This window comes from Bos mutus, chromosome 27, assembly GCF_027580195.1.
Source record: "Bos mutus isolate GX-2022 chromosome 27, NWIPB_WYAK_1.1, whole genome shotgun sequence".
In the NCBI taxonomy this organism is placed as follows: domain Eukaryota; kingdom Metazoa; phylum Chordata; class Mammalia; order Artiodactyla; family Bovidae; genus Bos; species Bos mutus.
The window spans coordinates 42,870,558-42,894,796 of NC_091643.1; the positions used below are offsets into that span (position 1 = coordinate 42,870,558).

The 24,239-nt window shown below is 55.7% G+C and overlaps 1 protein-coding gene across 2 annotated transcripts in view; it reads right to left on the bottom strand.

The window, feature by feature from the left end:
- Positions 1-5,207: 5,207 nt before the first annotated feature.
- Positions 5,208-24,239, bottom strand: part of ARHGEF10 (Rho guanine nucleotide exchange factor 10) — a 61,995-nt gene continuing 42,963 nt past the window's right edge. For both annotated transcript variants that reach the window (XM_070364348.1, XM_070364347.1), the window contains 11 exons: positions 23,904-24,019; positions 23,413-23,540; positions 23,154-23,254; positions 22,861-22,982; positions 22,125-22,211; positions 21,279-21,481; positions 20,566-20,723; positions 18,271-18,413; positions 12,347-12,521; positions 9,017-9,139; positions 5,208-6,841 (listed from right to left, as the gene is read on the bottom strand). In XM_070364348.1, the coding sequence (XP_070220449.1) occupies positions 6,330-6,841; positions 9,017-9,139; positions 12,347-12,521; positions 18,271-18,413; positions 20,566-20,723; positions 21,279-21,481; positions 22,125-22,211; positions 22,861-22,982; positions 23,154-23,254; positions 23,413-23,540; positions 23,904-24,019 (1,868 nt within the window). In that variant the 3' untranslated portion in view covers positions 5,208-6,329. The remainder of the gene's footprint in view (positions 6,842-9,016; positions 9,140-12,346; positions 12,522-18,270; positions 18,414-20,565; positions 20,724-21,278; positions 21,482-22,124; positions 22,212-22,860; positions 22,983-23,153; positions 23,255-23,412; positions 23,541-23,903; positions 24,020-24,239) is intronic.

Consider the following 24,239-nt stretch of genomic DNA (forward strand, 5'->3'; position numbering starts at 1 on the left):
CCCGGCCGCCCGCCCCGAGCCCTCGCCGCTCGCTTAACCCTTTCCAGGGCTGGGAGGGCCCGCGGCCAGCCGGCTCGAAGCGCGGGAGGCGCGGGAGGCGCGGGCTGCGGCCCGGACCCCTCGCACTGCGTATATACTGAGTTTGAATCCAACAGCTCCGCCACCACCGAGCGAGAAACAGGTTCCCGCTGGCGCAGTGCCCGCCAAAGACCAGGCTCTTTTGTGTCCTAGTCCCCCCATCCCCCCAGAAAAAATAATATATATAAAATAAAATAATGGAATTTAGAGTTTACGTTTTTGGAAAATTAGGGACGATGCGTTGTTGAAACATTTAGTGGTTAAAAAACTGCCTACATCCGTACAGACTTCGGAGTAAAAAGGCAACACTGAGAACACTCAAGTAGAGGAAACGCTGAAACTTGTTCTTGTATCTAGAAACGTGGCCCCCCACCTCCACTGGTTCTGAGCCCTGAGTGCTAGTACCAGAGAGCAGGGCATTTTCCCTTGAATAGCCCTGAGCATTTTCCTTTTAACAGCCCTGAGTTCACACGCTCCCCCAGCCTTCCACAAGGGAAAAAAAAGCAATTAAATTCCAGTAGCTGTCAGGAATTGATCCAATCACTACAAAGTACTTTGAGTCTCTTGGCATGAAAAATTAATTAGAATATCTGTGTGTTGGCGTGGAAACCGCATTCCCTGGTTCATTTAAGAGTTCTGTGCACATTGTACAAAAGGCAAGCCCTGCTCCTGGTTGCTCCCCTGTATTCCCCCAACCCCAGCCTGACTACTCCCTTCAGCTCTGTTGCACTCTGGGTGCATCTCCATCCTTTCGTGAGCTACTCCATGAACAGTGGAGGCTCCTTTCTTCATGTCTGAGTGTTTCTGGTGCCTAGAGCCTTGTGTGCAGAACAGAGTATGCTGCCAAGCTCTCTGAAGCACTGCTGACTCCTGACTGAACAGGGCACACACATGGACGGTGCCCTGGTCGTGCCAGTGCAGTCATTTCACACCATACACAGTGCCTGGCCCACGCTCATGCCCTCGCTGTCCTGACGTCAGTATGACAGCAGAGCCTGTCTTTGTGGCCTCATGTAACGGTCAGCACTGTGATCCTCAGTCATTGCTGAGTCAGTGATCCAGTGACCTCACTGGGCCTCTCTCTCATCGCCCTGCACTCTGGTCTGCGTGGACCATGTCAGCTGTTGTGCACACACTTTTCCTCAGCAGACTGCAAGCTACCAGGAGGAGGCGATAAATCCTTGTCAAGCAAGTAAATATTACCATCACTAAATGGCCAATACGTTTATTAGTATCAATCCTAGCAAATGTTCTTTTGGAAAAGAAATAAAAATTTTAGTTGAAGTATTTTCAAGGTATGAATTCATAATGTTCGAGCAAGTTATCTGCAATTAAGTATGACTTCACATAAATCTATGTAGTATGTCTATATGTAAGCACAGGTACAATTCTGCAAAATACTAGGTGTAGAGACACACACTCGCGTGTGCACGCGTGCACACACACACATGTAGGACCCCAGGAGGTGGAGACTCCTTCCATTTTACAGCTGAGGAAATTTAACTCTCAGAGGTTTTCATCATCTCTTTCATTCTGTATAAGGTGGAGCAGGAATTGTAGTTCAGCCCCAAAGCCCTGGTTTATGTTCACAGTGAAACACCATCCTTCCAAATGACTGAATGAATCCATGCTTCAGAGAGCAAATCAGGGGGGCTTCAGTTCAGTTCAGTTCAGTCGCTCAGTCGTGTTCTACTCTTTGCGACCCACGGACTGCAGCACACCTGGTCTCCCTGTCCATCATCAACTCCCCGAGTTTACCCAAACTCATGTCCATTGAGTCGGTGATGCCATCCAACCATCTCATCCTCTGTTGTCCCCTTCTCCTCCCGCCTTCAATCTTTCCCAGCATCAGGGTCTTTTCAAATGAGTCAGCTCATCGCATCAGGTGGCCAAAGTATTAGAGTTTCAGCTTCAGCATCAATCCTTCCAATGACTATTCAGGACTGATTTCCTTTAGGATGGACTGATTGGATCTCCTTGCAGTCCAAGGTGCTCTCAAGAGTCTTCTCCAACACCACAGTTCAAAAGCATGAATTCTTCGGCACTCAGCTTTCTTTATAGTCCAACTCTCACATCCATACATGACTACTGGAAAAACCATAGCCTTGACTAGACAGACCTTTGTAGGCAAAGTAATGTCTCTGCTTTTTAATATGCTGTCTAGGTTGGTCATAACTTTCCTTCCAAGGAGTAAGCATCTTTTAATTTCATGGCTGCAATCACCATCTGCAGTGATTTTGGAGCCCCAAAAAATAAAGTCTGTCACTGTTTCCACTGTTACTCCATCTATATGCCATGAAGTGATGGGACCAGATGCCATGATCTTAGTTTTCTGAATGTTGAGCTTTAAGCCAACTTTTTCACACTCCTCTTTCACTTTCATCAGAGGCTCTTTAGTTCTTCTTCACTTTCTGCCGTAAGGGTAGTGTCAGGAAGGCTTACTAGAGCACAAAGCCACAGTCGGTGTAACAGGAATCGTGTGTGAGAAATGAAATCAGTCCTGCTTCCTTTCACTGCACTGACTCTGCCTACCCCAGAGAAGCTTCATGCTGTGAGCAGAGACCAACCTTGGGGCATGCACGCCCTTGGGGAGGGGGCTGGTTGTGCATCTTGAGAGGGGTCTTCCCCAAGTTGTCATCCAGCTCATGACTCCTGGTTTATGATGCATGATTCCACATAGGACTGTCAGGAGGCTTGCCTGTGACTCTAGAAGGAGACAGAGTGGGACAAGGATGCTGCGGCCAGGGGGCCAGGCCAGCCCGCAAACCTGGTGCTGGCACCGCACAGCCGGAGGGACCCAGGACATCCTGCCTGCAAGGGGGTCCCGGGACCCGGAGAAGCCCTGTCATCCCCGAGGAAGCAGTATGAACAATGGCTTTGATGACCTGCAGGGTTAAACAGGACAGAAATCCAAATTGAAAGGTACCCTCTGTGTTGCTGGCCTCCCCGCTGGTCATACAGTGACTGCAGAACAGCGCTTAATTTGTCAAGTCATCTCTACATGAAGGCCTAACGAGTAAACCTCTAGAGCATAAACTAAATAAGGAGCCTTACCTATTAGACACAAATGTATCCAGGCACTGAGTGAAACCCTCCACCCATCATTCATCTGAATCTCCTGGCAACCTCCTGCAGAAGCTCCTACGGTATTCAGATGAGGAAACGGAGGCTCTAGAAGTAATGAGCCCCCAGCCGGACGTCTGGTGAGCACGGCAGGTGCTCTCAGCCCTGGTTTTTGTTTCTGGAAAACTCACTGCAATGGGATTCAGACGCTGGCACAGACTTCACGCACCAGCAAAGCGGCTTTCCAGAGTTGTCTGCCTGCGAGTCTGGACGAGGGATGGGGTTTCTCCCGGGGCTGGGGTTGGGAGCAGAGCCCAGGGCACAGCAGTCAGCCTGATGTCAGCCGAGGACCCTATGGAGCCACAAAATCTGGATGGAGAGCCCTCATCTCCCCACGGTCTGTGCATGAGGGACGCCAGGCTGAGTTTATGCAGAAGCCAGAGTCCACGCCTGACCTGTTCGTAAATCTGAATGCGCGTGTCGAACTTGCTTAAAATACGGAACATTTAGGGGTCTCCTGCCAGGGCAGGTTCCTCTTTCTCTTGGCTGAGTGTGAATCCCAATCTTCTTTAGGCTATAGACTTACCACTATCGTACATCTTACTTAAACACCAATGTAAGCGATGGTGTTTGAACGTGGGCCCTTTGCCTCTGTTCGCATCTGTCAGTCTACATGAGAAGTTCCATTTCAGGACCTAAACAGGGTGTTTTTGTAATCCAGTTGGAAAAGCAGTGCTAAAATGAAACAGACCAGTGAGAAGTTGAGGACATCTGAGAACAGAACAGGAATCCCGGATGTTCATACCAGAAAATTTTGACACCACGCTGTGCGATGTTTGCTGGGGCCGCGAGGAGAGGAGGAGGAGCCGCCGAGGCCTGCCTTGGCCGGGAGAACTCAGGGCGCCCTGTGCCCCGCGAGGTCTGCCAGCATCCCTGGCCCCACACTCAGGACGCCAGCGGCACCCTTGCCCCTGCAGGTGGTGAGCAGACTGCCCCCGGCCCCCGGGTGGAGGGAGCACTTGCCCTGAACGAGAACCACCGAAGCCACAACAGGAATCCTGTAGGTTAGCAGCAAGGAAGGAAACCAACAATTATTTTGGATGAGTAGAAGAAATAAGCCCCATAACGTACTGACGAGAGCATCACATTCTCTGTTGCCTGCCTCACCTAGAGGTGTCGCCCTGACACTGCACCTGTGGGCACAGGGGAGGAAGCCTTCCTGCCTCTTCCAGGCGGTTGCCGCGTTCCCTCCCGGGGGGGGCCCCGGCTGTGCACCCACCACGGCAGGGCAGGCCTCTGCTCTGCGCACCCCCGACCCTTCCACTCATGCTGCCTGCAGGCTTGGCCGTGCTGTCCGGCAGCAAATACACCCCAGCCGCTCGGGAAGGTCACGTCTCAAATGGCAGCCTACACGCTGGGCTGTGCACAGCTGACAAGGGGTCCGTGTGAGCCTGACGTACCGAGGTCCTCTGGATCCAAGTGGACGCTCTGGGGGACGGAGTTCCCAGCTGGACAGTCAGGCTAACCAGTACTCAGTCACTGCTGGCGAGGCCAGTGGACACAGAGGGCAGGGCTCCGGGATCAGCTCCGCGGGCGGCTCTGAGGTCCGTGCCCCGGGCCTTGTCTGCCGGTTCCGTGCCCTGGCTGCACTCCAGGCGGCCGCTTCCAGCAGAGGTCCCGGCCCTCCCCTCACTCCTCCTGTGAGTCCAGCCCTGTTGTCCCAGACCTGGGGAGCACAGGAAAGCTGGCCCCAGCCTGACTTTCCACCGGCGTCGCCTGCAGCCCCAGGGCGCCCGCCCGCCCGTCTCCCTGCACCCCGCGGCCCTGGCCTGACTTCCTGCTGGCACGCGGGCCCCGGGAGCACATGTCCACACGACGTCACTAAAAATAAGACTGGGGGGTTCTCGACTGCATCCCTGGAGTCTCTCAGCAGCGACTGGCGATTGAAAGTATCCTTCCACAAGGGCCTGGTGCCGCCTCTGGGAAGGGACCAGTGGGCGGTCCTGCCAACCTAAGTGTCCCCTCTGCGTTTTACGGGAACAAAAGGCAACTCACGCTGTTGGATGTTGTATTTTTAAATAAAAAGACTTTATTTATGAAATAAGATAGCAGCTAGCAGTTTAAGGAAACCTGGGGAGATATTACTTCACATGGGGGCACATATGCACCTTGGAAAATATTTGGCTAAGTCACAAAATTAGCATTTTTAGTCAGCTTTAAAGTGCTGAATTCACTCAGGTAAATGCCTGCACTGTCTTTTCTTAACCACCCAGTGAGTAGAACATCGGGAGACAGATACACATGGAGCACAGGGAACCCAGGTCACTCGCTCACGGTGACCGAGGCAGGCGGCCTGTGTGCCAGGGCTGTGCTGACCAAGGGCCCCCCCACCTGTGTCCTGTGTTCACTGCCAGCAAGGCCACACCCCCGACCTGCACCACACATGCTCCAGGACACGTTCAAAGCCAGACAGCACTCCTGGTCGACAGGTGCAAACACAGCAGGAAAGGATGGACCGAAACGCCGCCTGCCCAGCTCCGGCAACACAAAGACACAAGCATTTCTGACGTGGGTGTGTTTTGGTGTCGAGGCTTGACTCTAAATATTGATAGGAATTGAGCATTTTGGTTCAACGGAAACATTATTTGTGAAATGTTACACATAATATATTGACTAAAACTTTGTTAATTTGTTTAATAGAAAATTGCGATATAAAAATACTACTTTGTTAAAAATATACAATACATGCATTATAGCACTTTGGAAAACCCAGCTCACCTCAGAAAGCAAATACCACCACTTGGACTGGTATATTTTAACCAGCTTTCTTCATTGTTACAAAGTCTACTTTGGCGTTAAAGGATATACAACATAAATAAAAGTAGTGAATCTGAATCAAGTAAAATTGCTCTGAGACTGTTAATAAACCCCTCCACTACTGCACATGTGGGACTTCCTGTGAGTTCCGAGTCTGCGAGCTCTGCAGGTAACGGGGCAGACACGGAGCACCCTCAGCTCCACGAGCGTTCACCCGGGGCTCTGCTGCGGGAGGAGCAGCGGGGGGCTGCCCAGAGATGCCCCCAGGACGGTATTGCACATTTCGGCCCCAGAGACGGTCAGGGATCCGTCCCCAAGCAGCTCGACAGCGGTGAGCCCGCACAGGGCGTCGGCCTCAGCGGGCCCCTGGCTCACACGTGCAGCAGGGGGATCTGCCAGACCATGAGGGATGAGGCCAGCTCCTCCGGCCGCTGTGGCCTGGCCTTCCTGCTCACGCGCCGGTGGCCCTGGCCCCCACAGGCCACCAGCACGGAGCTGGCCCTGGGCCTTCGGGCCCGCCGGCCTCGGCTGGGGGACGTGCAGGGTAGGCGCAGGAGGTCCTGGGCGAGGCTCTCCTCCGGCCGGGGCTCCAGGGAGCCAGAGCCCTGGGAAGGGGTCGGGGACCCAGACGAGGAGGAGACGTCGCTGCCCTGGGTGACGGAGCCCGGCGAAGTACCCAGCCAGACCGCGTCGGGGCCGCCCCGGCCCATGCAGAGCCCCGGCCCCTCGCTGGAGGGCACATCCCGCTGCTCGTCATCCTGGGGGTCAGCACCGGGTGGCGGGCTGTCCCTGGGCCTGTCCTTGTCAGCCTTGAGGGCGGCCGCAGCCACGACCAGGAACTTGACAGGCCCGTGGTGCGCGTGGTGGGAGACCAGGCCCCGTCCTGCAAGGGCACAGGGTGAGTTCGGCCCTCCCTGCACTCCCCAGCCACCCCGCCACTCGGGACTCCCCATATGCGGCGGCTCAGAAGGAAAACAGCGCCCAGGCCACGTTCCCTTGCGCTTCCAGCTACTCTGAGAACACCCTCAGAACCATGGTCTAAAGAAGTACACCCACGGCTTTTGTCAACGGTATCTCAGTCTGGTACTTGCTTAGAATGGTTAAAGTGATAAAACAGGTATTTTGTTCTTTGCTTCAGAGCTTTCTCACCTGCTCTATGTGCTAAATCAATTCAGTCGTGTCTGAATCTGTGAGACCCCATGGAGCCCGCCAGGCTCCTCTGTCCATGGGATTCTCCCAGCAAGAATACTGGAGTGGGTTGCCATGCCCTCCTCTACGGGATCTTCCCAACCCAGGGATCTAAACCTGAGTCTCTTACATCTCCTGCGTTGGCAGCTGGGTTCCTTACCACTAGCGCCACCTGGGAAGCCCATGTCTAATATGACTTCCACCTCTTCCTTACAAACTGGCACCTAATATGGTCACTCAGTTCATTTTACTCCATCCTCTCCCACTACCTGTCCACCATCCTGTAGTAAAGAGACATCTCATATAACAAATGGAGAAGGTAAAGTTTCATTTGGGTAAAAGAATAAGGCTAGATGAAGTACAAGCTAGAATCAAGATTGCCAGGAAAAATATCAATAATCTCAGATATGCAGATGACACCACCCTTACAGCAGAAAGCGAAGAAGAACTAAAGAATCTCTTGATGAAAGTGAAAGAAGAGAGTCAAAAAGTTGGCTTAAAGCTCAACAGTCAGAAAACTAAGATCATGGCATCCGGTTCCATCACTTAATGGCAAATAGATGGGGAAACAATGGAAACAGTGATAGATTATTTTGGGGGGCTCCAAAATCACTGCAGATGGTGACTGCAGCCATGAAATTCAACGATGCTTACTCCTTGGAAGAAAAGTTATGGCCAACCTAGACAGCATATTAACAAGCAGAGACATTATTTTGCCTACAAAGGTCCACCTAGTCAAAACTATGGTTTTCTAGTAATCCCCTATGGATGTGAGAGCTGAACTATAAAGAAAGGTGAGCACCAAAGAATTGATGCTTTAGAATTGTGGTGTTAGGGAGAAGACTCTTGAGAATTTTTTGGACTGCAAGGAGATCCAACCAGTCCATCCTAAAGGAGATCAGTCCTGAATGTTCATTGGAAGGACTGACGTTGAAGCTGAAACTCCATTACTTTGGCCACCTGATGCGAAGAACAGACTCATTTGAAAAGACCCTGATGCTGGGAAAGATTGAAGGCGGGAGGAGAAGGGGACGACATAGGTTGAGATGGTTGGATGGCATCACCAACTCAATGGACATGAGTTTGAGTAAACTCTGTGAGCTGGTGATGGACAGGGAGGCCTGGCGTGCCCAGTCCATGAGGTCGCAAAGAGTCAGACACGACTGAGTAACTGAACTGAATGGAAAAAAACAGGGTGTCCTTCCAACTTCTGTTTAGAAGTGTATTCCCTTCAGAGCATTCTCTGCTGTTGCTGTTGCTCCCTCTGTACTCGAGTGAGGTGAGACACGTCTCGCAGCCCTGAGCTTGGACACGCAGGTCGTTTCCTGCTCTTTCCGCATCAGGCCCGCTCCTCCATCTGGCTGCTTCCCGAGACAGGCTCCTGAAGGGGAAACCTGACTGCTGACGCTAGAGTGTCTTCAGGTCCTTGACACCCAGGTGCTTTCCAAAAGGCCGTGCCTATTGGAGCTCCTCCCAACACTGCACAAAAGCACAACCGAGCCTGCTCAGCTGCTGGTCTCTTCTGCTGCAAAGCATACCAGCATCCGTCTTCACTGAGTAAAGGCATATAGCAAGACAGAGACTAACAGATGGAGAAAAAGGTAACATGAAAACATGTTTTCAGGAGGAGGGTCTCCCTGGACCACTGATGACAGAAACAGGAAAATAAAAGCATGACCTGATGATTCAAGTTGATAAACAGTCTTTACAGGACGAAATGAAGGAAAGAAGGGTGGGAGGAAAGGAGAGCGAGAAGCCACCGAGATAATTCATACTAAGTGAAGACACAGCTGGACACAGACCCGTGGGCTCAGTAAGCGTCCGGGACAAGAAGAGGCCCCAGAGACGCAGACGCGTGGGGTGCACTTACCGGTCACCTTGGGGATTCCCTGCAGACGCGGGACAGGCAGGGCCACCACGACACCCAGGCTGGTGCCCACCATCAGCAGGCCGTGGCAGACGAGCAGGCTGGTCACAGACAGCCGCTGGTGCCCTGGACGGAGGGGACAAGAGAGCTTCTGCCCGCAGCCCAAGCTCCGGGGCAGCAGTCCCGGGAACTGCCCAGAAACACTGCAGACCCCCACCCCGAGTGCTCCCCAAGCCACATCTCCCAGGAAAGCGGGTGTTGCCAGAGCCCTAAGCTCACGCTGCGATGCTGCAGCCAGATGAGGAAGACTCTGAGGAGTGGGTACGTCCCGGCTGCACTCAGGACCACACAGCCGCGGCCAAGGGACAATCCAGGCATGACACTCTAGGCACCACTGGGCCGGCGCTTCCAGAGCCGAGCACATCCCCCAGAGCCGTGCAGGAATACCATCTACTTCCAGGCAGAGCCACACGCGCACACACACACGCATGCACACACACACACACACGTCAGACAGCGGCCACCGTGAGCCAGGGCCCACTTGCACAGAAGAGACCCCACTGTGGGTCGGGCTCCCAGGGCAGCCCACCCCAAGCCTCTCAGGGAAGAGACACAACTGAACGCTGCACAGAGGTCTGTGGGCAGGAGATGCCTGAGGTCTGGGCAGCTCTGGGAAATACTGAGACGAGACTCTGGAGTCCCAGGGAGGGCTGACTCTGGGCTCACGGCCACCCCTCTGCGACCCTGCCCCCAGCAGCAGCGCCTCCAGCAGGAGCTCAGCCAGGCGCCATCCAGTGGCTCCCTTCAGCGCTGCACTCGAGCGCGAGACCAGCCGTCCAGGCTGCTCCCAGGAAGCCAGGAGGACGCTTAAGAACAGCTGGACCCTTCTGTTCCCCAGAAACGAGTCATTTCCAGCTTTTCTGCATTTGACCTGAAGTTCCCCTTAGATAAACAGTGTGAAAATGAATGGTCTAAACGCAAAAGCCAAAGGCAGGTCAGCATATCTACAGAAGTCCCTTTATGATTACTTTTGCAGCAACAACCACCACCAAACGAAAAGAGCAGCTACGGAAGCCAAAGCGTTGGTTTTACTTCTAAACACAGGCACGTGGTTTTTAAAAAGCTAGTGTACAAAGTTCCCAGGATCCTGAACGTGTGCCTGTGGGGGCGGCTGGGGCTCTGGCAATGACTAGGACCTGCATGTCTGCCTGCATCTCAGTCTGCTCCCTGGCTCAAAAACAGTTACTCTCGAGTCTGGTTTAAGTTGCTGAATTCCCTTCTGATGTGATTGATGGGACTTAGAAAAGCTACAGTGACTTTTTGATTAGATAGAAAACGTGGCTGTTTCATTTGGTGGCGTCACCCCTGGAAGGCACTGCGTTCGCTGCCCGGGCCCTGCGAAGGCCGATCTGACGCGCACTCAGCACGCTCCACCCGCCCTGCCGCCCTGGACACAGCAGGAAACAGCTGCATCCTGGTGTCCCTCGTGACCCAGAGGACACGCCACCCTCTGAACCTTGGCCAGAACCCCCCACCCCCAGAGGGGAGCTGGGAAGGCTGATCGGCTGCCCTTGCAAACGTGCGTGCTGACCCAAGGCGCCACCACCGTCTGCTGAATCCGACACGGCTTATGGCAAACGTGTGGCACTAACGGTGCTCAGAGTGAGCTCCAGACAGGACAGAAAGAGGTGGCTCATCACGCAGACCTGGCCCACAGGAGCGCCGGCCAAGCCCCCGTAAACTAAACAGGTCATCAACACTGTGACAAAAACAGGCATGAGTTACTGTATATATTTTTTTCCAACTCTTATTCCTCCTCGCCTGGAAAGTCTTCATTTCTAGAACCTACTGGGATTGCACATTCCGAGAGAGCACAAAGGGACAGGTTACGTGTTACTGCCGTTTCTGCATAAAAAGCAAAGCCCACTCAGTGGCCTCAGGAACACAGCTGTAGAATGAGGCCCACACAAGCGTGTCCAGGGTGACAGGAGCCCAGTGGCTGCAATGCCACAGACCCGTGGTGCACTGACTGAAGGCCTGAGTGTCAGGCAGAACACCACGAGGCACTCACTGTGCACCACTGGCCCGAGGGTAAGACGATTCAAGAAGACACGCGAGAGGGGTTCCCTGCTCCCAGATCACCAGTGCACCGAGAACCAGACCCGCGGCAGACAGCTATATGAACATCTTGGCAACGCTGTCGGTGAGGCCGCGGCCTCATGCCAGTGTACCCGAGTTCTGCTCTAACTTCCACTTTCCTCATGGCCTGCCACACCTGGTGGCTCCAAATCCAGAAGTAAAATACGAGATGCAGACAGAGCACAAACCCCCGGGTACCACCGAGCTTCTGAGGATGTCTCACACAACACACTGACATGGAGCCCACGCCAACCAGAGACTCCGCCTCGACGGGCCACAGCTCAGGAGGAAAGGACCCAGGCCTGGAGCACGCGGGGCGGAGCGGGCAGGTGGGCAGGCACGGGCCCATGACAGTGGGCAAGGCCATGTGGTCCTGAGCCTGATAGCAGGAGCCACGCTGGTGGGTAAGACACAGGGCATTAGCCAGAGGCGGGGATGGGGAGAGAGGGAGATGGGGCCCGCCTGCAGCCCAGCGCACACGGGCCACGGGCCTGCTGGGCTCTGACCCACGGGGACTGGGGGCTGCGGCGCCTGGGGGCCCACACAGATCCGTTCACACCACGCAGGGCGGCCTTTGCTCTGCCAGCAGCCAGGAGAGGCGGCCAATGTGGAGAAGGACAGGACGCACCTGAGGTGTGAGCATGCTTCCAGAAGGCCTGCTGAGACATGCACACGTGCCAGGCAACTCACGTACATACTAGCTACATGCATGTACATACTCATACACACGGGCCACGTGCTGATACACGACAAGCACATGTGCATACATAATAGCCACATGCCTACATACACACACGACGCACGCGCGACACACGCAGCCCACACCCCCCTGCTCTGCATGCTGGCTGCTCTGAGTCCCGCTGTGGGAGCACCTCCCTTCCTGGGGCTGGTGGAGCCCAGTGGGCCCGCCCTGTGACTCCCCAGGGCCCCCACAGCCTCCGGCCAGTCTCCCCCATCCTCCGCTCCTCTACTTCAGGTCCTGCCCACCCCCGACCCCGGGGCCTGCTGACCACAAGGAACAGTCCGCGACCCTCGGCTCTGAGGAGGGCGCCCCGCTGGGCCCCGCGCCCCAGCCCTGGGGAGGCCCCACCTGGCAGCATGTGGTGGACGGGGGTGGCGCCCCAGCCCTGGGGAGGCCCTACCTGGCAGCATGTGGTGGACGGGGGTGGCGCCCCAGCCCTGGGGAGGCCCTACCTGGCAGCATGTGGTGGACGGGGGTGGCAATGTTGACATCCTGCAGGTGCTTGAGCGTCTCCGTGTGGAACAGGCGGAGCGTGGATCCCGAGGTGAAGGCGACCCAGATGCCCACGCCGGCGATGGCCATGTGCGAGACCACCATGCCCTCCTCCTGGTGGGCCTCCAGCTGGCCCTGCGGAGACAAGGGAACAGACACGGTGTGGCGTCGGGTGCTGCGCACTGAGTCTCGGGCGGCCTGTCATCCCCCCATCTGTGTGCGGTGTCCAGCCAGCACCCCAGACCTCACCTCCCGTCAACCACCTGCCATGAGGGCACTGTCACCCCAGACCCAGGGGCGCTGAGCAGCAGGCCCTGGACGCGTGTGCACCCATCAGCCCCAACGTGAAGGGAGCGAGGGGCCGCACTGCCCATGGGGAGACCCGGGAGGCAGCAGGATGCTCGCCCGCTCTCAGCACCCCTCCACGTCCCCCACTCCGGTCCCTGCACGGCCACCTGCTGCTGCTCTGGCTGACCGGGTCCCCCCGAGCCTCTGGGCTGAGCGTGTCCCCACCTCCACCCTGACTGCCCTGCTCTGGGAGAACCCCAGGAGGACCCCCGCACCCTGTGCCCACAGTGGACAGCTGGTGCTGGGCAGCTGCGGTCACTGCCAAGGACTGAGGGGCAGGCGGGGTGAAGCCCAGAGACTCGGAGCGAAGGAACAGCATGCCCACAGAAGCCCTCTTAGCCCAGAGTGGATCACAATCCTGCCCCACTCCCTGCCCTGGAAAGAGGTCACTGAAGACCCCCTAAGGGTAGACAGCAGGTTCACCCCTGTCCTGGGGCTGCTCCTCAAGTGCTGAGAGCAGGAGCGTTCACCACCCGCGACGTAGGCCGTGCACCGTCCTCGCACACACACGGGAAGGGTCTGCTGGCAAACCTTCCCGCCACACCCACACCGCCGGGCACACCCGAGCTGGACCTGCGAGTGCGCTTTTAGTAGGGTGGGGATTCCAGTCCCTAGGCGTCACACCCCGTCTTAAGTGAAGGTGGCCCCGAACACCTTGGGGGGTTTCTGAGGCCGCTGCACAGGGGCTGCAGAGCCTGGGGAGGAATGGCCAGGGGTCACCCCAAAGCCAGAACTCCGGCACCACCGAGATTCTGGAGCCGCGGCGCTCAGTGGCTGGAGCACACAGTTCTGTCGCCACCACGAGCCACAGCCACACGTTCCCTCGGAAGGCAGGCCCCTCCAACACGCATGTGCGCCTCCCACAGAGTCTCCCAATAATCACAAGTGCAATTTAAACATGCCAGCAGGCTGGGCCGGCGTCTCAGTCAGGAAGGCGTCCTGAGTCCTCAGGGAGAGGCCCTCCTGAGCGCACGCGGAACCCCACGGTCCGCTTTCTGGGGAAGGACAGCCTGCGCTCCAGCAGCACTCGGGCCTCAGCTCCCCAACGCCGTCTGCGGCACGCGTCAGCGCTCCTCTGCTGTCACTGCTGTCTCCGTGGGGGTGACACGGTGTCTCACGGGCGCTTCAGTCTGCATTTCCTTGAAGACTAACGATGTGGTGTGCCCTTCCCTGAGTGCGTGGGCCTACTGGGTATCTTCCCTGCGGAATGGTCCATGCAGAGCCTTGGTCCACTTGTGAACTTATTCCTGCTCTGACTCTTGAGCCGTTTAATGTACATCCTTGGCAGGTCCATGACTGGTCTGTCAATGTGTCCTGCCTCCCGAGGGTCGGCTTTGCACTCTGTTGGCAGCCTGTGGAGGGGCTGGGCTGCCCCACCTGCGTCATCACGTGACAGACACAGCGGTTCTCTCCTGACGGGCCTCCCAGTGGACGGTCTTGGTCCTCGTCTTCTGAGAACCGGCGCAGACCCCTCAGGAAGCCCACTGCCCAGACGGGGCTGCAGGAAGTGGGCGCCTGGTGTCACCCCACACCCCGTGCACCGCCGAGAGAGTGGGCGGCCGGCCTGCGGACCGCGTGCAGACACTGACCTCCCATGTCCGGTCACCTCCGAGGGAGAGCTCAGGACAGCGGGGCCACCCCGGGAGGCAGGGCCAGGGGGCCCCCCAGAGAGGAACAGGGCGCCACGGGGCCGTCCCCACGCTCCCAGAGCTTGACGGAGCACCATGCCTGCGGCCCTCTGGCGGCCGACTGTCTCAGCGTCAGTGCTGAGGCTTCTGCAGGGAGCCCGGAGGCCGCAGTCTGGGGAGGCGGCCGGTCCCACCCCCGCCCAGCCTGGGGCAGGCCCGCTGCTTCTCCAGAACCACCGTCCTGCGGGTCCTCCGGTCACATGTCTCCCAGGAGGAACTCACAGGCCGGTCCTGGTGCCCCCCCGACTGGGCCCCGCGGGCCCACGCCACCTCGTTCCCTCCAGAAGGGCCTCAGTCCCCACCCCGCTGCCCTCCACCCACAGGCACGGGAACTTTCCCACGGAGCTCTGCGGTAACGCTCTCAGTGCCTCTTCTGCGGCCAACCTCATGCCCCTCCCCTCAACGCCTCTCAGAAAATCCTCTGGGAAGACAGATTTCCTCACTTCTGGTCGGTGTTTAAATCCCTGCCCACCCACGGCCTCCGGAGCACAGCACGGGGCTCAGGGTCACGTGGCAGCTGGTTCCAGAAACAGAGCCCAGCGCACCGCCTCGTGGCCGCAGCCTCTGCCTTGCCAGCCCTGCCCAGGCAGGCCGTGCCCCCAAGCCCTTGATGGGCCAGAGGCTGACAGCCCCTGAACCCAGGCGAGGACTCTGAGCCCCAGCCCAGCCTGTGCCCCTCACACCCCCATGCCCACGCTCAGCCTGTTTCTGGGCCGAAAGGCCCAGAACCGCCTGCTCACGTCCCTATCAGCCCTGCCCTGGGACGCTGTGTGTCCTTCCTTCTGGGGAAGCCCGCCCCCTCCTCCAGACAGGGCCGCTTTGGGGGTCAGGTCCCCACTCAGAGGGCCCCTGCCTGGTGCAATGCCTGACAGCTGGCTTCTTAAGAGGCAGGACGTGGGGCCTGGCAGACCCACAGCTGTCCTCACCCGGACATGCCCCCCAGGGCCGGCGGCCAGCATCGCCCTCACCCACCCTGGGCACCGTGACCCGCCCCTGAGTTCTCCCCGTGTGCCGGCGCTCTGCACGGCACCTGCACGCGGTGAGCACAGGACACGGCTCCCTGCGTGACGGACAGTGCGAGTAAGAGCTCATCTCAGGACACTCGGCTTGCCTCCCGCTGTCTCAGAAGCCAGGTCTTCTGTTTGAAAACGGGAAGTTTCGGCAACAGGGCACCTAAGTCCCCTTCTACCATGATATCATGAGGCTCCCGACACCAAAGGCCTCTGGAGGGGCAGGGTCCCGACCCTCAGTGGGTGTCTCAGAACCGGCCCACCCATGGACTCAGCACTGTCCCCGCTGTGCCCTGCGTTTCGTCTTTCCACAGAGTGACAGGAATTAACTCAAAAGAGACACATCAACTCAGGCAACACTCTGCTACCTTTATAACTTTTCCGTTTCATTCTTCCCATTTTCCCCTTCAGCATCAGGGGTGGAGGTAGAAGGAAAGCTTTTTGTCCTTCTTTCCTTCTGTCTGTCTGCAGTCAGTAGTACTGCACATTGCAGAAAATCAAGAGTAAGGAAGAACAGGCCTTAATGGAAACAGCTCCTGTAAGAAAACTGAGACTGAAATTAAACCATGGCTCCCAGACACAAAGCTGCGTGGTTAGCACCCGCAGAGCCCGGAACATTCCGCGTGCTCCCAAGCGTCAGGCTACCTTCCGAGCTGCGGCCGTGTTCCCAAAGCTTGACGTTTTCCTAAAAGGCATGAAATGAGTCCCTAAAAAGGAGGCTCTCGTAGCTGGGAAGGAGGAAGAAGCCTGACCCCCAAATCCATGCAATGCAGCTCCATTTCGTATACTGAGCATTCATGGTTCCCCGTCTGCTCTCCCTGACCCAATGGCGGGCAGGTGGGGAATTCTATTCCCACAGCACTGGGCACACGGCCTGCCCACGGCAGCACCATGACACTGAGCTGGCCCTGCAGAACTGCCACCACCTGGAACTGGGCCAACCACTGCCGAGCAAAGGTCACTGCAAGCACACTCGTATGCTGCTGAACCTCAGACACCCTTTCCTTCCGAATGTACATCGTATCTCACCTTCTGATTGACCCAATCCAGAAAGAGTGCAGCCTCATGAACATCACAGCAGCACGCCGTGACTGCCCATGGCACCTCCGGGAACTCTCCCAGCAGCAGCTGCCCACATTTACCCTACACCCTCACCCCCGACCAAAGAGGGTGGAGACCACCGTGATTCAGATCTCTAGGGCTACACCAGCAGCCCACTGTGGTCTCCCTGCACGACGGAACCACAGGACAAATTACATCTTTTCATAACAGCTTCTCTCTATATAAATACATCTACTCATTTTGGTACTAAAAATGCACAGAAAGGAGGCTCTTACTTAAATCCAAACATACTATTTCTGAGTATCCGAGATTTACAGCATACACTCTTTGGAATTTTTGAATGGAATATATTCTGAGGATTATAAGGTCGTACTGTTACGTTACCCTGGAATTGCCCTGGTGGTGGCTACAGAAACCATCTTTCCGGCTTTTGGTATGAACGTATGACAAAATTAATGCACTGGTTTTGGAGAAGTGTCCTAAAGCAGCAGTGCCCAGCATGTTGGCGCCAGGAGCGATTTCATGGAAGACAATTTTTCCTCGGGTGGAGGGGGGTAGTTTCGGAATGGGACAAGTGCATTCCATTTACTGTGCCTGCTACTCTAGTATCACGTCAGCTGCACCTCAGGTCAGCAGGCACTAGACCCTGGAGGTTGGGGACCCTCTTCTAATGAAGGGTTGTTATATTATTATTCCTTCTGTGTGAAAAGAAATCGAAATACGACCACCGTGCAGTGTGGGGCTGAGCTGGGATGCGAACTCTGACTCTCACAAGCTGACTGATAAGGGGATGCTGCTGCGGTGCACGGCAGAGAAACGTGGTTCCAGCAAGTGGTTTCCACGCTGATGAGCCTCCTGTGCAGGCGCTGTGGTCAGTGACTTCTTCATGCCCCACTGAGGGTGTCTTACTACCCTGAGGTACATGAAGTAAGAAGGAGCAGATGCATAGAAGCAGAAACAAGTTACTACACAAACACTGACAGGGACTCCCTGGAGGGCCAATGGCTGGGACTCAGCGCCTTCACTGCCAGGACCCTGGGTTCAATCCCTGGTGGAGGAACCGCAATCCTGCAAGCCGTGCGGCACAGCCAAATAAAGAACAAACAGGAAATACCGGGCAAAGCCAGGTTCCTCTCCTGCCTCCGCTCTTGCCATCAGCCCCGTCTCCTCTCCTGCTGAGCGCTGACCCTTTGTCACCTGAGGAGGCTCTGTCCTGAGGGCCCCGGGGAGGTCACCTCAGAAACAAGGAGGAGCGGCTTGTGGTCCAACGGCCAGCACACCCCACTGTCGGCACCTCGTGTCTGTGGCTTTGTTTGGGCTCTCACGTCCCTCCGTCCACAATGCCTCCAGGGTAAAGAGTCGGGGTCTGAGACCGAGCTCTGATTTCTCCAACAGCTGTCATCTCTACTGAACAAATCCGTTTATCGCACTGACGCGAAACATCTCTTCAATCAAACACTAAGCTTCCATATGTCCCTGAAGACTACCCACTATGTTCCTACCGAGTACATTTTTTAAAGTAACATTAATACTAATCAGCGGGTACGCAATGCATAATTATCCCCTGGGTGTGGCTGGAAAAGGGCTGTGGGATCCTCAAGTTAATCCTTCTTCCCACGCCAAACTAGGAGGGCTCTCCCTTTAGCGCAGTGGCCGCAGGCAAGACGCTGCCTGAGCTTTCTACAGGTGAGGGGCACGCTTCAGCCACGCCTGGGAAGTCAGTGCACTGGTGCATGGTATCTTTCCCACACGGTGTCACCACTTAAAACAACTTACCTCCACGGCAAGAGTCTCCACACTGATGATGAAAACTTGACCTCCAGACGCCGCCCACAGTGTGTCTTCCATCAAGAGCAGACTTCGAACTGGGAGGACGCCTAACTTAATCACCGTTTGAGGCTCGGAATTCCAGGACCCATCTTGAAAGAAAATATTTCTTTCAATTTCATTCAATTCAGTTTCTCAAACTGACATTTCTTCAAAGACGACACACAGATGGCCAACAGGTACATAAAAAGATGCTCAGCATCACGCATCACCAGGGAAATATAAGCCAAACCCGCAGTGAGATACCACCTCACACCTGTCAGAATGGCCATCACAAAAAGACAACAAATAACAAGTACTGGTGAGGATGCAGAGAAAAGACAAGCCTTGTGCACTGCTGCTGGGAATGTAAGCTGGTGCAGCCACCTTGGAGAACAGTATGGAGGTTCCTCAGAAAGCTGAAAAGAACTACCACACGCTCCAGCAACACCACTGCTGGGCACATATCAATCCACACAGAACAGAAACACTACTTTGAAATGATACACACCCTTCAATGTTCACTGCAGCATTTACAACAGCCAAGACACAGAAGCAGCCTAAGCTGCTGATGGATGAACAGACACAGAAAACGTGATACGTATACACACAATGGAATATTACTCAGCCATAAGAAAGAATGAAATCGTGCCATTTGTGAGAACGTGGATGGACCAGCAGGACTCAATGCTAAGTGAAATGAGTCAGAGAAAAGGAAACACTGTTATGGTCTCACTTATATGCGGAATCTAAAAAAGCCAAACTCAGAGCAGAAGGGGGGCTGCCAGGGGCTGGGGGTGGCAGAGACAGGGCGATGATGGCCAAAGGGCACAGACTGCAGTTATAAGACGAAAGGTTCTGAGGACCCAATGTGCAGCATTATGGTTACAGTTGAAATTTGTTAAGAGAAAGGACCTTAAATGTTCTCAGAACAAAAAGAGCAATGGCTAGCATGTGACGTGATGGGGGTGGGAGCTAGCAGGTGGTGGTGACCACTTCGTAACATGTACGTGTATCAAGTCGAGACACGGTGTATCTCACACTTGCTGTTGCTGCTGCTAAGTCACTTCAGTCATTTCTGACTCTGTGTGACCCCATGGACAGCAGCCCACCAGGCTCCCCCGTCCCCGGGATTCTCCAGGCAAGAACACTGGAGTGGGGTTGCCATTTCCTTCTCTAATGCATGAAAGTGAAAAGTGAAAGTGAAGTCGCTCAGTCATGTCTGACTCTCAGCGACCTCATGGACTGCAGCCTACCAGGCTCCTCCATCCATGGGATTTTCCAGGCAAGAGTACTGGAGTGGGGTGCCATTGCCTTCTCCGGTACCTAAAACTTACACAGTGTTATATGTCAGTCATATCTCAGTAAACTTTGTGGGGGCGGGGTGAGGGGGGTAGGTTTAAGTTCACCCAATAAACAAAAATAAAGCCTGAATAAATTCGTAACACTAGAAGAAATGGACACAGACACCCCAAATCAAATTGGAGACCAGATATATCATAGTCATTTCAAACTTTCAAATAGTCGATAGTTCCCATGAAATTTAAACTCTACTGGAGCAGCAGAAAAAACAACTTGAGTAATGCTGAACAAAGGTTGCAGAGAAGAAAAGCAGAGAGAATCCCATGATAAGCACTAATGTGATTCTAAATACATGTGTATTTAAACACGAAATCACACCAAGCAGGAGCGAAACAATGGGTCCTCTGCAGAGTGAAACCTCACTGAGGGGCCCCGGATCCTGCTGCACCGCTCATCCTCTGCAGGAGTTCAGCGCGGGCCTTAACCCACCCCTACCCGGGCCGCGGGCTTCTGCTCTGGGACGCAGTGAAGTGTGTGCAACAGCTGGCGCTGTGCCGGGCGGCCTAACCCTGACCCTAACCCAACAGCAGGCGCTGTGCCGGGCGGCCTGACCCTAACCCAACAGCGGGCGCTGTGCCGGGCGGCCTAACCCTGACCCTAACCCAACAGCGGGCGCTGTGCTGGGCGGCCTAACCCTGACCCTAACCCAACAGCGAGCGCTGTGCCGGGCGGCCGGCTTCTGTCTACGTCCTCCCTTCAGGACCGACTGAGTCACGGGAGCCTCGGGATGCGGGGTGGCAGGTACTGATGGGACTGCCGTTTGGCCCGGAGTGAACCACCCCTACCCCAGATGCAGCAGTGACACCTCTGCGCAGGCGCACCCCGGGACACTCACCATCCTCTGCGCAGGCGCGCCCCGGGACACTCACTATCCTCTGCGCAGGCGCGCCCCAGGACACTCACCATCCGCTCTGGCGTAGACGGCCACGGCGCCGTTGACCAGGCCGGCGTATAGGCTCTGGGCTGTGCAGGCCAGGCTCATGACCGTGGACTTCTCCGGGGTGAAGAAGTGCTGCAGCCGCACCTTCTTGCAGCCCTGGCTGCTCTTGTAGATGGAGATGCTGAGAGATGCATCACCCGGTGGGCGCTTGCTCACATGGAAGGGCGCGACCACCAAGCAGGAGAACCCTGTCCACCCCAGCCTGCCCTTCCCCACCTCCCGCTCCTTCTGCAAACACCTGGTTGCAGTGAAAAGGCTGCTGACCCTCTGCTCTCTCTCTTCTCTTTTAAAAGACAAGTTCTGGGTTCTTTTTTAAGCCTAGTTCTTCCTACAGATCTAGGTACTTCACACTAGGAAAGTCAACGCAACTTCCCTTTAAACTCTGAACGATGCTCAGTGTGAGGTTAACACAGAGCACAACTGTTTCATCCTGAAGTCTAAGAGTGATGTGCACTTAGAAACATGAATCAGCAGCAAGCGCGTCCGTGGCAAAGGGCAGCAGGAACTAGAACTCTCCCTGTCAGGTGCTGCCGCTCCCTGGGGTTCCCCGGGAACGTCCCACACACGGGCTCCTTCAGAGTCCGAGTCCCAGCCTGCTCCACCCTCACTGCACAGACCCCAGCAGAGCCGCCAGGGAGGGGCAGTGGCAAGGCCCAGGGCAGGGGGAGGCGCTCACCTGCCCTCCTCCGTCCCCAGGCAGACGGCGGGCACGCCCAACACCCGGCCGCCGCCCTCGGGCTCGCGGGGCCTGTCCTCGGCGGGCACGTACACCATGCACAGCACGCGGGACTCCACGTTGAAGCACTCGATGACCTTGGGGCTGGAGTTGTGGAAGGAGACGATGGCGATCTGGCCCATCTGACTGGTACAGCTGCCAATCTGGGGGTCGGGGGCAGAAGTGAGCAGGGGGGGGCTCCCACGGTACCTGCACAGCGGACCCCCCAAGGCCACAACGAGACCCAGCTCTGGAGTGGAACCAGCTCCCAACAGTGTTGAATGACCTTCCACGTATGCTCCCTCTGCCACCCTCTGTGTTGTTAGTTAACCTTTTCCTTTACTTAAGCAACGAGAGAAGTTTTGCTCTTGTAAAAGTCACATTTACATCCTTTAAAACCTGAACACCTAGCACCACGGTAGAGGCCCATCGATATGTAATTCAAAGTCTGGAAATACAGACTAGAATCAATCTTAAACCAGGCCTTACCTAAGAAAACAAGGATATAAAAAGAGGAGAAAAGGGGTGAGAACTGCCCCAGTTGAAAGGAAAAAAACACTTAAATACTTCTATTATTTAAGTTAGTTGTCTTTGGACTGAAATTAATCTGGAGAAGTTTTACTGGAAAAAGAAAAAAGAGAAACATTTCACTCTAGGATTGTCCTTTTCTCATCCGGGACTTCCATGTTTATCGCGCACTGACCAGTAACAGCAATCTACGGGACGGCCCTGCCATTTTTTCATCTCATTAATTGTGGATATGGATTCTTCACAAACCTGAATTAAAAACAAACAAAGGCGTCTTACCCACAGGAAACCGTGAGCCACGGAAAATGAGTCTGACTGATTCTCGTTATTCAGGTACGGCTCAGGATTATAAACAGCACATTCAATCTAAAGGGGAATACAATCAAAGACTCAAATTTAAAATGGGACACAGAGGAGGCTGGAAGGCAAGTCTTTTAACAGATAACAGTGTCTGACATAAGCCACGGAAATGACAAAGACTAAGAGAGGAAAAGATGGATGTATGAGTTGTAGAGATTTCGTTTTTAGAAGCAAACACCTCAGTGTGCCCGGGGGCTGCATCCCCACGGGGGAGGCCACATCGACAGGCCCATGCCTCTCCTAGGGAGCGGGCTCTACCACTGCAGGAGTCCCCGTAAACCGAGGAAGCTCCAGGTCTGAGTGTCGGCCAGAGACCACATGGGAAATAGTAACATGTCTCTTAAAGAAAGATACAACCACGTGTCTCAGAGCTCACAGCAGTCACTGGTCATAGTGCCTGAGTGCACAGCACAGGCACACCAGTACAAGGCCACCTGGAGATGGGTTTGCTTCAGTAAAGAGTGGGCCCCACACCCCAGGCCGGCAGAGGGCCCCAACTATGACCCACGTGGGAGCCCAGCTGCCGTGCGAGGGGCCTGGGAGGAGGGCAGGGCAGCGGCCGAAACGAGCAGGCTCTGGCCTGAAGCACCCCAATTCTGCAGGATCTCTACACACGCCAGACCAGAGGCCACACCCAAGGCTGCCCAGGCCCCACCTTGAACTCCTGCTGCTTGGCCACTGTCACGGGCATGTGTCCCAGGAGGAGTGGGTGTCTCTCCTTCCTGATCTGGTTCCCGTCGTCCTCCACGCAAAACCAGCCCAGGTGGTTCTCCTCCTCTGCAGCCGCCGGAGAGAACGGACAGAGGTGAGGACGTTCTTGCGGGTGACCGGACAAACCCCTTCTCAAGCTTCCTTCCCAGCCGCGGGCTTACCCTCCCGGGCGTGCACCCATCATAAGAGGAACGCATGCCACCCCTCGTTTCATCAGCTGACCTCAACCCGTCTTACCCAGGGCGAGCTTGGCCATCTGCAGGCTGTTGATCCAGGACTCCTTGATGGCGGGAGTGAAGGTGTTGAACACGGCGGTGAAGAAAGTCGGCCGGCCGGACCTGCAGGGAGAAGGGAAGGCCGTTCACTCCGCAAGTGGGCTCCAACACGTGAAATCCAGTCCCGGGGCCTGCCTGTAGGATACGGTCCCTGAACCGCGAAGACGAGCAGGTTGGGACAGAGGCCCGAGCTTGCAGGCTGCCCGCTGAGGCCCACTAACTTGTCCTGCTTCCCCGGGAGCTGCAACTGCACGCGACAGCAGTCGGCCGCACGGATCTCTTCTTCCTTCTTCAGAATCAGCCTCTGTAAGCCAGACATCCAGTCCTGGGCCACCAACGGGTTCAGGTTCTAGGAGGAGACGCACAAGCGCACAAAAGTGTTAGTAAGACAGCACCAAACCGAGGGAGAGGAAAAAAGCGATGCCGTGAAGTGAAAGACCCAGGGAGACCAGTGACACTTCTCACGTCAGGAAAAAGGCCCCTTGGGAGGAGGGTCACATGGTGCCAGGACGTTTCTAAGAGAACTGAGGCTCGAGTCAGCCTCAAGGCGAAGATGGTTACACTGGAAGGCTTCAGCTCCTCAGAAACAGGAGACACCGACAGTCAGATCAAAGCTTGGAGTAACTCCAGTCCTCCCTTGTGGGTGGTGGCAGCCATGCTGACGATGGTTTAGAGACTAAAACAGAATTTGAACCCAAGGTTCGGCTGTCACCTGATAGTTTCCTTTGAGGTTTCCAACCAGCTGAGTGATGTGACCGATGACGCTGAGGTCATGCAGCAAGTTTTGCAGGTCTTGATACAGCTGCCCCGGCCCCACGTAGACTCGGTCTGCAACACAGGCGACAAAAGGCGCAGGCTGAGGACGCCCTGGTGCTCCAGCGGCTCTGGAGGCAGGGGCCCTGGTCCCACCCCTGGTCAGGGAACTAGATCCCACAGGCTGCAACGAGGCAGCTAAGACTCGGCGCAGCCAAATGATACTAAAAAATTAAAGTGCACAAATCTCAGCATGTTCCTGCCAAGGCTCGAGGAAGGAGACTCGAGAACAGAG